Genomic DNA, 14,629 nt, shown 5'->3' on the forward strand with positions numbered 1-14,629 from the left:
TCTGCCATGATAGTATTAAGTTTATGAGATCTGGGGTATCTCTCACATTGTTGCACTTGTACAGCAGTTTTGCCTCGTCTCAATGGCAGAATAACTTAAGCTCAGTCACACTGGGTGAGGTTTACTGAAATTAACAAGCATTTTAAACCGCTTTTGTAGGTTGTTTAATGTCTTTTGTCAATAAATTCTTGTAAAATGTATTTATGGATACTTGATTCTACTTTGTTTTTGTAATTTTAACTGTCTCGCTACATTTCCAACTTATTTCCTTTCAAAAAATACCTTACAGTACAATTTAAAGCTTTGGATAGTCTAAATTGCCGAGAAGAAAAACGCAGTCCAAAATCTTTTTGAAGCTAAAATCAATGTTTCATTGTGGGGATGGGATTAGGGTTAGCTTTCCAAGAACAAAGTGAACAGCTGTCTCTGTAGATGTGCTCGGTAGAGCCATACCTTGAAAAGATTTCAGCCTATTATTGCCATAGAAACTGATTCTGCAAATTAATGATCAATTGACCATGAGTAGAAATGCAACACATTTTTCTTCTTTAAAAGAAATATAAAATTTTTTCTCTTAAACTTTGAAATTATGCGTCACTTTATGTTGTTCTTCCTCATGTAAATGAATATTACAAAATGCGGAAAAATCTATTTTCTCCTAGGTAATGTAGATAGACGATACGATTTGAAAAGTGACATCACTTGGTTGCTGCAATGTTGTACAGCTTGTAGTTTGGTCGGATTTTGCTTTTTCTAATAAAAGTTTTTATTATTTACATTCTTTTGTCATCATTTTGCAATGTTAACATACACACCATACATCAAATTGCAGATTGCGATGTAAAGCCTACTTTGTAAATTCTAAAAGTAAAAAACAAAAGTACACTTTGGATTTTCTACTTTCATATACTGCTGTTGCGAATGAAGACCACTATTCTTGGTTCTACTTTTTTGTTGTCTGATAACCAACGCTTCCTGGAATAGCCTTCAAACAATCTGTTTCTCATCTTCGCCTTCAAGTTAAGCTGCTGGTGCAGTTCCCCGTCATTAAACGTGATGAGCTGGATGAGATTTCGCTCTTGTCTTTTTGCAGCAGAATCGCACGAGGAGAGAAACACACATTTCTTCCAAATGGGCACATGGGCCAAAACACAAAAACACTTTTTAAAATCTAAATAGATAACTATATGCACTAGGATGGCTTTTTTTTTGTCTTTTTGGTTTTTTTTTAAAGCAGCCATCAAAGTGGATACATTTCAGGACAGAATTTTCTGAGTTAGCAGACATCTGCTGCATGTCTGTCTGTAATTGACTCGTGATTGAACAAGCAGAGGACATTTTATCACCCTGTCTTCTCTTCAGGCAGACAGATGACATCTCCTCCAACACCTTCACCCACACCTCTCCGGATCTTCTCTGTTGGCTTCGTATTACAGCTTCTATTGTGTTCACCTCCTCTCCACAGCTCCTTCGCTGTTGGTTCTCCTCCATGTCACACCCATTTCCCGCTATTTATAATCTGCTCTCCTCAGCTCTTTTTGCAGGTCTCTCCAGTCTTTTGTTCCCTCCCTTTTGTAAGTCTCCTTTCTGTTAGTTTCTTTCTAGCTCTCCATCACCTAGCAACTTTTCCTGCGCTCCACTTCAGCTTCAAGTCTAACAAGATATTTATCCAACTGCATTTTGCTGACTTTTTATGGGGATCTCACGACAAAAACTTATCTAAATTTATAAATCAAAGCTGATAATCTGGTTATTAGAAAATCTTATTGTGCTATTTTTTTTTTCCATAGCTCATTACTTCACAGGCAGATAGCAGAAATAAACTAATTAGCAACATTAAAGTTGGGGAAAAAAAGCATTTCCACACAACAAATTTGAATAAATTCACAACGCCCAAAAATTACACGCACCTCAAAAAATATCAAATGTGGACGTTTTAAAACACACAATTTATTATTGTGCTTGAAACTTTTGTGACACTAATTATAAAGATTGGTGTAGCAGTTTTTGAACCATCTTAGTTCTGTTTTCCCTGATTGCTTTCCACAGTTGACACTAGAGGCTCACAGCTCATTTTACTAGCCCAGCAGGAAGTCCTACAACCCCATTACACATAAGAAAGAAACGGAATGTGTTTTCATAATTTAAGAAAGGCAGTTTGAGCAAGGAACCCTTTTAATGTAATAATAATAATAAAAAAAACTTTCACTTTTATTGGTAGAAAGAAGCATTTTACTCCAATTTATAAACAAAAAAACAATGCCAAAGTAAGTATGGTTGCCACTCCTCAACCTTTCCTTCATTGCTGAGGTACTGATGTTGTTTCACAGTTTTGCGGCTATGGATGTCTTTAAATGATCTGTTTGAAGTAATCATCAGCTCGACTCCTATAACCGGAATATGGAGGGTGCAGTGTATGTTTTCATTTTCTTTTTTGCTGTATGATATGTAGGGGCTATGCTGATTTTCTGATTGTGCCATGCAGGGATGAGTTCAGGTCACAGAATGTGAAGAATATGAATCAGTTTTTTTGCAAAATAAATATATAAATATCAGGAGGGATGAGAGTTCCTCACCCCATTCTCCTCCTCTAACAGCTGGGGTTTTGTCCAACTCACATTACAATATCTATCTCAGGTGATCACAGCTATATTGTTACAACAATTCTGAAATGTAAAAAGTTTGTCTTTTTCAGAAAAAAAAAGAAGTCACTATTAGAAAAAAGTCCAATGTAGAACCATGTACAAGCAATCAGTACTATCCATCCATCCATTTTTTTAAACCTACTTAATCTTGTTCACACTCAGCAGTGCTGGGGTCATTCTAAGGGTGAAAGACGGAGTAAAGCCCGAGTTGTCAATATATAACAGGGTTAAAATATTTTAGGTTCCATGTTCCCTTAATGTCTTTTACCTCTTTAAAAACAAATTACAGCAAAATTACTATGGAAGGTCAAGGGATATTAAGATAATATATTAGCAGATCAATAAAAATTATCATTATAAAAGAAAATGAGGGTTTTGCTCCATTGTATAAGAATTATAATAGTGAAGCAGTTCAGGCTTGGCATAAAAGTGTGAGGTTTCAGCCAGGCTCTGGGTCTGAAAACGTAGAATATTTATGTCAAACTTTATAGCCTAAGGCTAATGGCTGGCTGTATAACATTTCACCAGAACATGTTTTAAATTGTCTGACTCTTTTTTTCATTGGAAACACCTCTTATATTGCAATCTGAAAACGGAAATAGGAGATTTATAAACAACATATTGTGTCACTTTAGTGTATTAGACACTTCTTGCAAAATAGATTCGCAGGTAAAAGAAAAAAGAAAGATTAAATCGGGATGCAGTTTTTTCATCTGGGCCATGCAGTTAAGTTAAAAATCTTATATTGGGTTCTATTCTTAGTTTTTAAACTTCTAATACACATGGGACACAATTAAAAGTTGATTCTTTGTGCAGTTTTTCTTTTTTTGTTTCTTCCATTTCTTCCATATTAAAATATTCTGAAAAGCTTACACTGGAATCCTTTAGAAACCTTAAATATTTATGTGTAAGCAAACGCATTATTTTCTTAATTTCAGGTAGACATGGGCTGGTATGCTGTTTTGTACTGATTTAAAAAAAAGTTACATTAATATGAGTGAAGGGTGGCAATCCCTTAGGTTCCCAGTAGAGGTTTGTTCTCATCTCAGAAATATTTTCAATCATCAACATTTGTCTTTCTTATAAACCCAGAAAAAGCATCAGAGTTTTCTTCCAGCTGTGGGGTAGGGTGGAGTGCTGCAATACTTTATGCTCCATACAAGCAGAGTACTATAAAATCGACAAGTTCTTTATTTTCACATTTCTCTGACAGTTTTACAATTAACTGTATTTATACTCTAAACATACTAAACCGAAGGCAACCGTGGTGAAATGTTTATAACCGAACACGCTTTCAGAAATTAACAGCGTAATTCACCGCTGCACCTCGGCACGGCGGGTGGTGTTATTCCGAGGTGTTCGAGTTGCGTGCGAAGGGTCTCACAGGTCAGGACCGCCACCATATAATTTCTGCCACGTCTTTTCAGCTCATCTTCAACACGTTCCCCACGGCCCCTTCTTTTTGTGCTACTCTCTCTTTTCCTGAAGCAAAACTTTGTTGAGTGCTTCGCATTAAAGTGACAGACCCTAATAGAATAAATGAGGCGTCTATTTTTACCTGGCTTCTGGCAGGATGATTGCTACACCACACACCGTCGCGCAAAGCTGTGCAGGAGGTTGGTTAAGAGCTGACACCTGGCTCAGTGGGAAGGGCACTGAGGGGGAGGAAGGAGGCCATGCTGACTTAGTTAATGTAAGTACGGAGTACAACAACAAAACTGGGAGCTTCAACTCTGAGAGGCAATGCTGACTGCTCTGTTTACTTCAAAGTTTTTTTTTTCTTTTATTTTCTCTGACATTTAACAATTAGGCAAACTTTATAATGTCACTTTCTGCTCGTGAGAAATGCTCCAGTTTAAACTGCTGCTGGAGAGTTCTGACATATCTCCAAAGTATTTGGAGGCAAGCGTGGTCTCTGCAAATGTTCAACGGCAAGCCAATCAGTAAGCATGAGAAGAGGCAAAGTAAATTAGGCTAATCATATTCACATCCAAGGAGTTTGGAAAACTGAGTTGCACTATTAAGTGCTACTTTCAAGAAGTCCGCAGACGTTTGTCGGTAGACTTTTATCTACCCACATAACCCTTAATGACTGGTTTCTATTTTACAAGTGAGAAAATTACACTTTCAAAACTTTAAGTAGTATGCCTATTATCACCCTGATACTTATTTGCCTTTATTTTCAATAGTGTAGGACGACACAATTAAAAAGGCAAAAATCTGTCTTATTTCACATATAGCAGTTATACATTAAATTAAATGTTTATACTTTCAAAGAGAAAAAGAATACGTAGAAGGTATACATCTATATATGTGCAACTACTATTGTTGAAATAAAAGTGAGATATGTTAGAATACTGTAAATACCCATATTTTTATTTTACTGCACATATATAGTCTGGACTGTGTCTCATTTGGTTCATCAAAGAGAGACGACCCGAAGGAAACAAGAACATGACCTCTTGGCAAAACTAAAGCATTGGATTCCACACTCTTGATCCCAATAAAATTCACTATTTGAAACAAGACTCCAACAAAAGCAACAAAACATCAGCATTGCACTTTTCCCCTTCTGCTGAACTTTCCTTTTAATCAAATAATTTGGAAATGTGTTTGTTGCTTGTGAAACTAGGAATCACTTTTCCATATTATCTGTGAATTCCACTCAGTCATTCTTTTTTCCCCATCATGTTTCACAGCCCCACTACTGAACGCCTGCAGACAGGAGGAAACAAGTGGGTCAGTTGTCTAAGGTGGCCGAGAGCTTGGCCCCTTCATCCATGAAATTACGAGTATTTTTTTAAAGCCCTGTTTGTAAAGAAAAACAGAGATTTGCATGTTTAAGTGAGAAATCTTTTTCTACCTAATTGTGCTTGCAGTAGTGGGGAACAGCGCTCCCCTAACAAACACAAAATGGTTCGGCTGTTGCTACAACTTCTGACTAAGTTCATTGAGCAGCTCTTGTAAAGTATAAAATGCTCCGTGAGCTGCAGGCAGAAAGAGGAAAACATGCAGCCTCAATCTGTCCCTCTGCTCTGGATCAGGCAGATGCTCCATCACATTGATATAAACAAACAGTATCAGGTCTGTCACCTGAGGAACATCCCTCAAACCGCAGGCACAACTTACCTCTGGCTCGCACTCCGATCCACTGTCACCTATACAGCGGCTGCCCTGTTGTCTCTCCTGTCCTATCTGTGCCCTCTGCTGTAATAGAGCTAATAAAATTTGCACTTTCTGTCAGGCAAGTGTGCATTTGCGATCGGAAGTTATAACTAGACCAGATCTGACAGGAAAATTTTGGGAGCCTGGGAAACAATGTTGGCTGCACTGTTTCCTAAGTTGCTCCGGATTGACATTCCTAGCAGGCGAGTTCTCACTGCTCCACTTGTGATCTGGACCTGTGGCTCAAGGTGGACAGTGGTGAATAAAACGGAAATACGGCTGCAGAGCCTCGACTGCTGAATCAAGAATCGGCTTATGGCATTAGGAACTCAAATCCAAACATGTCACTCAAGCAGAAGCCTAAAATATCAATGATTTGGACTGCAGCATGTAAAGCCAAAACTACCGCAATTCAGTAATTTAAAAACTCCCCAAACCTATACTTACATATGAGAAAGTTTTAATAAAGCTGTAAGTTAAACTACTTACTAACTTTAGTGAAACAAAGCAGTAATTTACATTATTTCAGATTCTTGTTCTGTAGCACAAGAATGAAGAAAATTGTTTTCTTTCATTTTTTAAATACATTATGTTTTTCCTGTTTTATTGATCATGCTGCCTGACACGTAATGATGTATAGGGGAATCAGAACAACAACCTGGATAATTCTGGGTCATCAGAAAACAAGGCAGGGTTTTGATGAGAACGACGTAGTCTCCAAAAGTAACAAAGAACTTTCCGAACAGATTACAATAACTGAACCTCTAAACAGGAGCTGCCTACAACAAAAACAACTTTCACATCAATCGCAGTTTCTCAATGTAATAAATTATCAAAACATGTAGGGAGCAGCAGCGGCTTTCATGCTATTCCTGTCTGATCTTTGGCGTGGTAATTGAGGTCATGTGTCTGACAATAGGAAACTTACATCAAACCCCAGAGCAAAGAACAAAGTGCTATTAATCACCAGGACAAGGCATCATGACCAAAAGTAGACGAGTGCTACACACACACACACACGCACCCGCACTGCCTGACCGTGGTTAATGAGCTATGGCCGTGTCTACACAAACATGACTTCTACAGGAATTTTAGTGTGTGGTTTTCCGGTGCGTCGTTTTTCGGTTTATGGCTCATTAGGAAACAACAGATTTAAATCTTTATTTAAATTTACAGAATACAGTTTGTTTGGTTTTATTTGGCCCCTCACCAACCAATCTCCAACACATCGACTAAGTCATACACCATTGTTATTTCTTGCAAATGTTATTTTTAACCATAAATTTGAAATTATTTGATGTTGACAACTTCAGGTTAAATACATACATGGTTCAAAGTTGGAAAATCCTCTTTTTCTTGTTATGTTGAAACAGAAAATTGACAAGCAGGCCCACTCCAAGAAGGTACTGGTCACATCAGTGACCCAATCAGAAAAGAATCAGACAAAGATCAGCCTGGCTTCCCCCTGAATATGGAGGCAGGAAGCTGCAGTCAGGCACATCTTGTATTTGGAGCAAAGGCTGGGGACATGGATCATCAAACTCTCCTCTGAGCTCATTACTCCCTGCAAAAGGGCAAGATATTTCCAAGATGCGGAGAAGAGATTAAGAAGGATGAGTCTGATTTCAAGTTTTTGCCAATGGAATCAATTTTCCTCAAAACAGACGGTTCTTAGCCAAGCTGAAGCACTTATCCACTTTGATTAAGCCACTTCGCATCTTCGCAGCTCAGTGTAATCGCTATGCTACTATTTGACAGGACAAAGGGGGGTTTTGACAGATTTCTGCCAAAATCTTAGACAAGCAGACTCGCAGTATCGCATAGACAAAATTTGATGTTTTATGTTCTTTTAACATTTGACCTATTAAGTACAAAAAAATTAAAAACAAATTATTCTTTGTTTATTGGTTTTTTAAAACTTGTTTCACTGAGCAGGTAAGAGCATCAACTTTCAACTTCCCTCAATTCAAAAGGCATTGATTCTCTAAAGAAAACAGCCTCGTAAACAAGTTGCTCCAAACCAGAGTGCTTGTTTTTCAGCTTATGTTTTCTCCTTCACCCACACGTCACAATTCAGAGATCCTAGACAAGTGCATGATATTCAAAACTCAAATTTGAATATACTCCTTTTGTTCTGAAGGAAACTGTGTAGCAACTTCAGCGCCTCTTTGTGTCACAATTTCGGTTCGTACCACAGAGGGATTTACAACAAATGTTTTAACAATGCTTTAACTTCAGTCTAAGTGCTGAATAATGTTATAATTGCAATATAGGCAGGCACATTATTAATGCTGCAAATGACCTTATGAAATGCTATGTTTGTTATTTCCAGTTCTGAATTCACACTTTGACCCCAGCAATTATTTAGCCTGGTGTATTGAACCTCCCTTAGGTGACAGTATTCTACATATTGTAGGTCAAAAGGGGAATTGAACACGATTATTTTTAATCCAATGTCCAATAATTAATGCTCTCATTAATCCCATCATTAATGGTGCTAATTTGTTCAGAAGAATATTAATTCCTGAAGTCAAAGGTAAAGTGTCTCTGTGTAGAACAGACAGCTTGTTGGCAGAGATTACAACTCCTTTTGACAATTGTTTTTTTTTTCTGGAAAAAAAAAATACTTACAGTAAGATTTTATGAGGTTTAGTTGTCAGTTTTGTATGTCCAACCTCATTGTTCAACTGAAGTGACAAGTTATAAGAAGCTAATGCGACTCTGACAAACATAGTTTAGGAATATTTAAGGTTCTTTGAGAATGATAGAGAGAAAACTAAAGTTATATATAACCGAGAAGGGAACTGTATATTTCTGTTTTTACAATTAGTATGGTTATTATTTTTAAACGAGGCTATTAGAAAGGGTAGACTTACTCAATTGTTATTGTGAGCAGTTGAATTTCAGTAGGCAGTTATATAAAGACTCTTTTTAGACAAAGAAAGCTGGAGGAGCAAAAGTGATACAGGACAAATTTATACAACAAGAAAATTGCTGAAATCAATAAGGTGGCTGTACCTGTCTCTGTTCAGAAGTGAGTTAGTGTAAACCAACAGAAGTATGCATCGTATGGCTGACATGTATTCACAAGACAAGAAAAGCTGAGACATTGATTCTGTGATTGGGAAACCCAGTGACTTTTATTATGACTTCTTTAGTTGTGATATTGCAGAAATTACCTCAAAGCAACACTGATCAATGACCACGTTGTGGCAAAACTGTTGTATGTCGCAAACTGTATCTAGAGTAGACAGCACACCACAAAAACATGTTTTGATCATGTCAGATAAAAGAAGTGCTGACAGGCATGGAGCTGTCGCCTACTGAACATAGATAAATCGTTACGTTAAAGGAGCCGCATTTAACAGAACTTCAAGCATTATAGCAGACAAGAAACGTGGACTCTGATCACTAAAGATAAGTTGTGTGCTTGGCTACGAAGTGTGATCAAAACCATAGTTTTTTTTTTGTTTGTTTGCTTTGTCTTTGTAATCTAAAATAGTTGACATACAAAAAACCTTAAATACATTGTTTGGTGGTAAAAGTTTTATGTCATTTAGAAAAGTTCAGTCACACATACGGTGAATATTGAAAGAGTTCTAGAGGTAATATGGTAGCGAAAACCTCCATTACCTAAAGGAGGTGTAGCTGCAAGAATGAAAATATCATGCAACATACAAAGTCAACTCCTCATTCAAAACAAGAGCTCAGCACTAGCTTTTCTCTTCCTTTTGAATCACACATTCCAACACAAACTTCATTGTCCTACCTTTGCTGATGTCCTGGTACTCCAGCCACAGCTGTCTCTGGACTTGTTTGTTGGGGTACCAGATGGTACAGGACTCCTGGAAGCCGTAAACGGCCTCCTGTACATAGTGGTTCCCAAACTCCCTCAGGATCGAGACAAAGTCGCTGCGCTGCGTTGCCCCGTCTAGAGAATGGATGGCAGAGCTGAAAGCTGGAAAGATGGAAAGCAGATGTTCAGCAGCAGTTAATATAGTTACATTTATATTTGGTTTGTACTTATTGAAAATATAGAACTAGGTCAGATTTTGTATTTCAAAATACTGACTAGAATTTCTTTTTTTAATAATGGTAAATCTTACAGACTAAAATGAAAAAAAAAATTTAACAAGTTGAGTAGGACACAGTGTAACAGAAAAATCTGAAACAAAATATCTTGCCACAGATAGTTGGCAGCTATCAAATTTACTTCATTCTGACTTACTATGATAAAGCTAAAGGCATTTAGATCATCAAGGAACTACTCTGTAATGATATCGCCTACTTGAAGAACACCAAAAGACCAGAGGCGTCAAACTCCAGTCCTCAAGGGCCGGTGTCCTGCAACCTTTAGATGTGTCTCTGCTTCCCCACCTGAATAAAAATGATTAGATCATCAGCAAGACTGTGGAGAACTTATCGACACAATGAGGAGGTAAGTAAGCCATTTCATTCCAGTGTTTTGTACCTGTGGCACATCTAAAAACTGCAGTACAGTGGCCCTTGAGGACTGGACTTTGACACCAGTGACAAAGACCATGAAACAGATCTATAAAGACTGCACTTAAACCAACATACCCATCTATCAGCTGTGACTGTGACACAACAACTACAAAATGACAAACAATGGAGCCTTGCAGTGGACAGTGGGGGAACCTAAGGAAGTCACTTGGTGGTGTTTATTTTGCGACTAATATGTGATCGTTGTGGTAGATTAGCTATCACTGCTAACACTGGTGGTTAATTAGCCAATTTAAACACCTAAACACCACTCAGAGTTGGTTTTTAGGTCACCTTTTTAAAATATATTACCTGAACCAAAACACAGGGAATTCCACATCAGATCTACATACCCAGGTCAAAATCAAACTAGAATAACTGAACTACTTCTCTTTCCCTCGCATTTTTTTTCTCTCCATAAAATGTTTTTCTGAACCCGTTATCCAGTTGTTGTAGAGTTGACAAGTAGCAAAGCACTGTGTTCCTTTTTTATTCATACATCAGATAAAGATAAAGATTTAGCGTGTTAAATTTATAACTTAACAGCTAAAACCATTGGTAGTCATCGTCAGCTATTAGCTATTTTCCCCTTCAGCAGCGAGATGGGGGCGGGGTCTTCCACACTACAACGGATCCATAGATAATAAAAAGGTGGATCTGAAGAAAGGCTTTCATTTTCTTTAATGCTGTTTGGCAAATGAAAAAAAATGAGTCAAATAATTACTTGATTTTATCTAAAGTTTGAATATTCAACATCTTTCAATACTCAGTTGCTCCTAATACAGGTAAACGGATAAAGACTGTTCATAGACATGAGCAACAGATTTTTTTGTAACGCCAAGTACGTATTCTTTTGATGTCATTAAATGAGAGCTGAATTTTCCCATTTAATCCAGTTTGTCTCAGTTCAGCAACTGCAAAGGGGTATTTATTATCAGAGCGGTGATGTGGAAGCTGATGTCAGGTGTTTGACACCAAGCGTCTTACACGGATTTAAGTGGACATCTGAGTCATCTGCTTACTATTCATGAACTCTTTCAACCAAAGAGTGAGGATTATCCACAGTGTCCACTCATGTATATGGGCAAGCTTGGGTTCACATTTAGAAGAAGACGAAAAAGTAAGTAAAATGTCATACATTTAAATCTGTTCAAAGCTGAAGCAGTTTCAGAGGCACTCTGTATATCACAACCTGATTTTGGAACATGTATCCAAATCTTTAAAACATATATAATACATATATTTCATTCACTCTCACACAAAATATAAATCAAACGAAATGGATCTGGTCCAATGCAAGTTCAGATTTTTTCATCTAGCTGTAGAATAATAAAGTTTTTAAGAGGACACAAGAAATTTAATCTGTGGCAGTAAGATTATTTTTTGCACTTGACTCTCATCACTTTTCTGTATTAGTTCTCTCCTGGGCTAGAGCTAATAGCTAATTGTCAACTACATAAACAGCTTCAGTTTCTCAAATTTAGTTTGACTTTATCTGAGTTAGGCATCTATATTACTAAAAGCCATTTTAGCTCAAAACTTTTGAAGCTAAAGAATAAAGTAATTTTATTTTCTATAAAAAATGTTAGAAGATAGAGGCAGACACCTTAACTTCTTCTTATCAAATCAAATATAACTTTCACATGTTGATTCCATAAATGTATTTTGAAGAAAAATAAAAAAGAACTGAAGTTTCTTTTTTATAACTTAAAGAAAAACTTTAATAATAAAATTAGATGACCATATTCATAATCTTTAGATTCTTATTATGATTAAAGCAAACTATTTTATATGGACTTTGAGGGCCATTTATAGTGTAAGTATGAAAATTGAGATGAAGGACTCAAAGTACAAGTGTTTATTCTTCAACCTTGTAAAACTCAGGATCTTAATTTTCTCGGCTAACAGTCTTTGAGACTCTTCTTCATCATCACCTTCCTCCACAATTGGACCTGTGCGCTCTCCTTCGCTCTTCTCTCCACTTCACAGGCTCCAGTTCTCATCGCTCAGCACTTCCAAGCTGTAAATGCCTTCATTGCTCCATATCTATTGTATCAATGCAGCTTTAAAAAACGTCTCTTGTCTCCTGGGAGTGCCTTGCATGTGGGTCAGAAAACTAACAAAAATTATGACCCAGTTTGGTAAAGTATACATATATATTCGAATGAGATACCAACTCATCAACTTGAAAGTCTGTATCTGGTGCTAAAAGTTATCAAAATGTTTGAGTTCCATTATGAATATGGATGTGGTTAATAAGCATTGACTAGTTAATAATATCGATATGTACAAGTGCTTTAAAAAGTAGCATCTTTTTAACTGCTTTTCAAGAGCTTTTGCTGAAATGGATACACAAGAGCCAGATTGTTAGAAGATTATTTTGGTTATGAATTACAAAGTATTTTCACTCCCCCATCAATTGTCCAGTTTGCTGGACAACTGAATAAAAGAGTGTAAGCAGTTTATTCCTGCTTAAAGGAAAGAGAAAAGCATATGATTTTGAATATTTCTAGGGTAAAAATTAAAGTTGCACCACAGATGAATCTTACAAAGCTAACAGCAACCGGCAAACTACAAGCAGCACATATGTTAAGCTCTACCCAAGCAGATAGCCCGACTAATTAAACAGCAAACTTAAGCCTCTTATACCCCCCGAGTTGCTCTCTAGAGAACAAAATGGCAAAATAAGGATGACATTCCGAGCAGTAAAGACAGTAAGCACTAATTCTGTGTAAGTTCAGAACAATATTTAATGTAAAGAGTCAACAAAACATTCTAATTTTAACAACATTACTTTATCAATAGTAGAAATATTTAATGCTCTTGCCACTTCAAATGAAAACATCTAAATTTATTGTTTCTGTCTTAATATGTTTCAAAACTTATTTTATTGTAAAACAGTCTTTTTTTCAAGGTGTTCATACTACGAGAATCTACCTTCACATACGTAAGGGCTAGAAACAACATTCTGACTTCTTCCTAAGGATCTCAAGATATTTTTTTCCACAAATAAGAATTGAACACCATAACAATCTTCATGTACTTTCAAAGTCATTCCTTTACCAACCTAAACGTGATTTGGTTTACATCACTTTATCCCTGCCCACTGAAAACAGGATATCACATGTTCTAAGAGGTTCTTCTTCTTTGACTTCTTTGATTCATGTCAGGTTGAAACCGTAATGACAGTTTGAGGTCATGTAATCCTGACCTTACAGAATCCTAACATTTCTAATCTCCCTACACCAAACTGGACAATGGTGTAGCTCAGTGTCTCCTAACCTTGGACCTCCAGGGTTAGGAAAAGTGTCCTGCATGCTCTGCATGTTTGACCCACTTTACTACAGTTCGAGAAAAGCCCGTTAATCTGCCATCAATAGATATCAGGTGGGCTTAAACAAGAAATCATTTAAATTATGCGGGGAAATGTACCTTCAGGACCAGGGTAGGAAAAAAACAAAAAAACAAAAAAAAAAACAGGTTCAGCTCCCAGACATATTGCCCAATATTGAACCTAGTTTATATTGTAGAAACAAAATTAGTTTGAAAATGAAAGCAAAAGCAGGGTAAAGCGCTGATTGATTTCATTTGAATGCATATGAACTAATTGCAAAAGAACTAATCAAGAAATGTGTGTTTTCAGAAGCTAAGAGTGTGCTATTATCTGATTAGAGATGAGTGAACTCAACTGGGGGCTGGAACAAGGACATAAAAGGCATGTGAAGATATGTTTCAAATGCTACATTGATCAGACTATAACAGAACATCCATATGCTCGGTGAAATTCTTGCTCAGCAAATATTGGAAAGCAAAACTGCAATAGCAGTTTATCATTGTGATTTTCAGGGGAAGCAGTATTAATATCTCACAGCTCACGCTTCACTCGCTCTAACTTCTCCTCCGAAATTAAATTAGGAGGCTGCTGAAGTGAGAGACAGAGAGCATAGTGAGGATGAGAGATGGGGCCTTTGCTATCAGATGTAAAAATCAGTAGGCTCACCCCTCCAGTGCCTGTTGAAATATGATGAGCTAAAGTGGGAAATGGGACTTAAAAGAGGAAGAAAGGATGGAGGCTTTTGAGTCGCTTCTGAGGGAAGAGAAAATAGAAAGTGTATCCTCAGCAGACATCACAGCCACTTTCAAACCAGAGCAACACCCCTGGAAATGCATTAGAGGTGTCATGGCTGCATTTATAGGGGAGTGGCTGCTCTCATCAGCTGAGAAACTATTTATGAGGGATTTCAGAAAAATACATTAAACTTCTGGAAAATTAAGATTAGTGAAAGATATTTACAGTCAGTCTGAATGACTGACTG

General features: G+C 37.0%; 1 protein-coding gene across 4 annotated transcripts in view; it reads right to left on the bottom strand.

Annotated features, from left to right (window-relative positions):
* Positions 1–14,629, bottom strand: part of astn1 (astrotactin 1) — a 333,499-nt gene that overhangs the window by 133,067 nt on the left and 185,803 nt on the right. For all 4 annotated transcript variants that reach the window (XM_055032916.1, XM_055032915.1, XM_055032914.1 and 1 more), the window contains one exon: positions 9,580–9,768. In XM_055032916.1, the coding sequence (XP_054888891.1) occupies positions 9,580–9,768 (189 nt within the window). The remainder of the gene's footprint in view (positions 1–9,579; positions 9,769–14,629) is intronic.

The sequence above is a fragment of the Poeciliopsis prolifica genome, unplaced genomic scaffold, assembly GCF_027474105.1.
Source record: "Poeciliopsis prolifica strain line A6 unplaced genomic scaffold, Auburn_PproV2 SCAFFOLD008, whole genome shotgun sequence".
In the NCBI taxonomy this organism is placed as follows: Eukaryota; Metazoa; Chordata; class Actinopteri; order Cyprinodontiformes; family Poeciliidae; genus Poeciliopsis; species Poeciliopsis prolifica.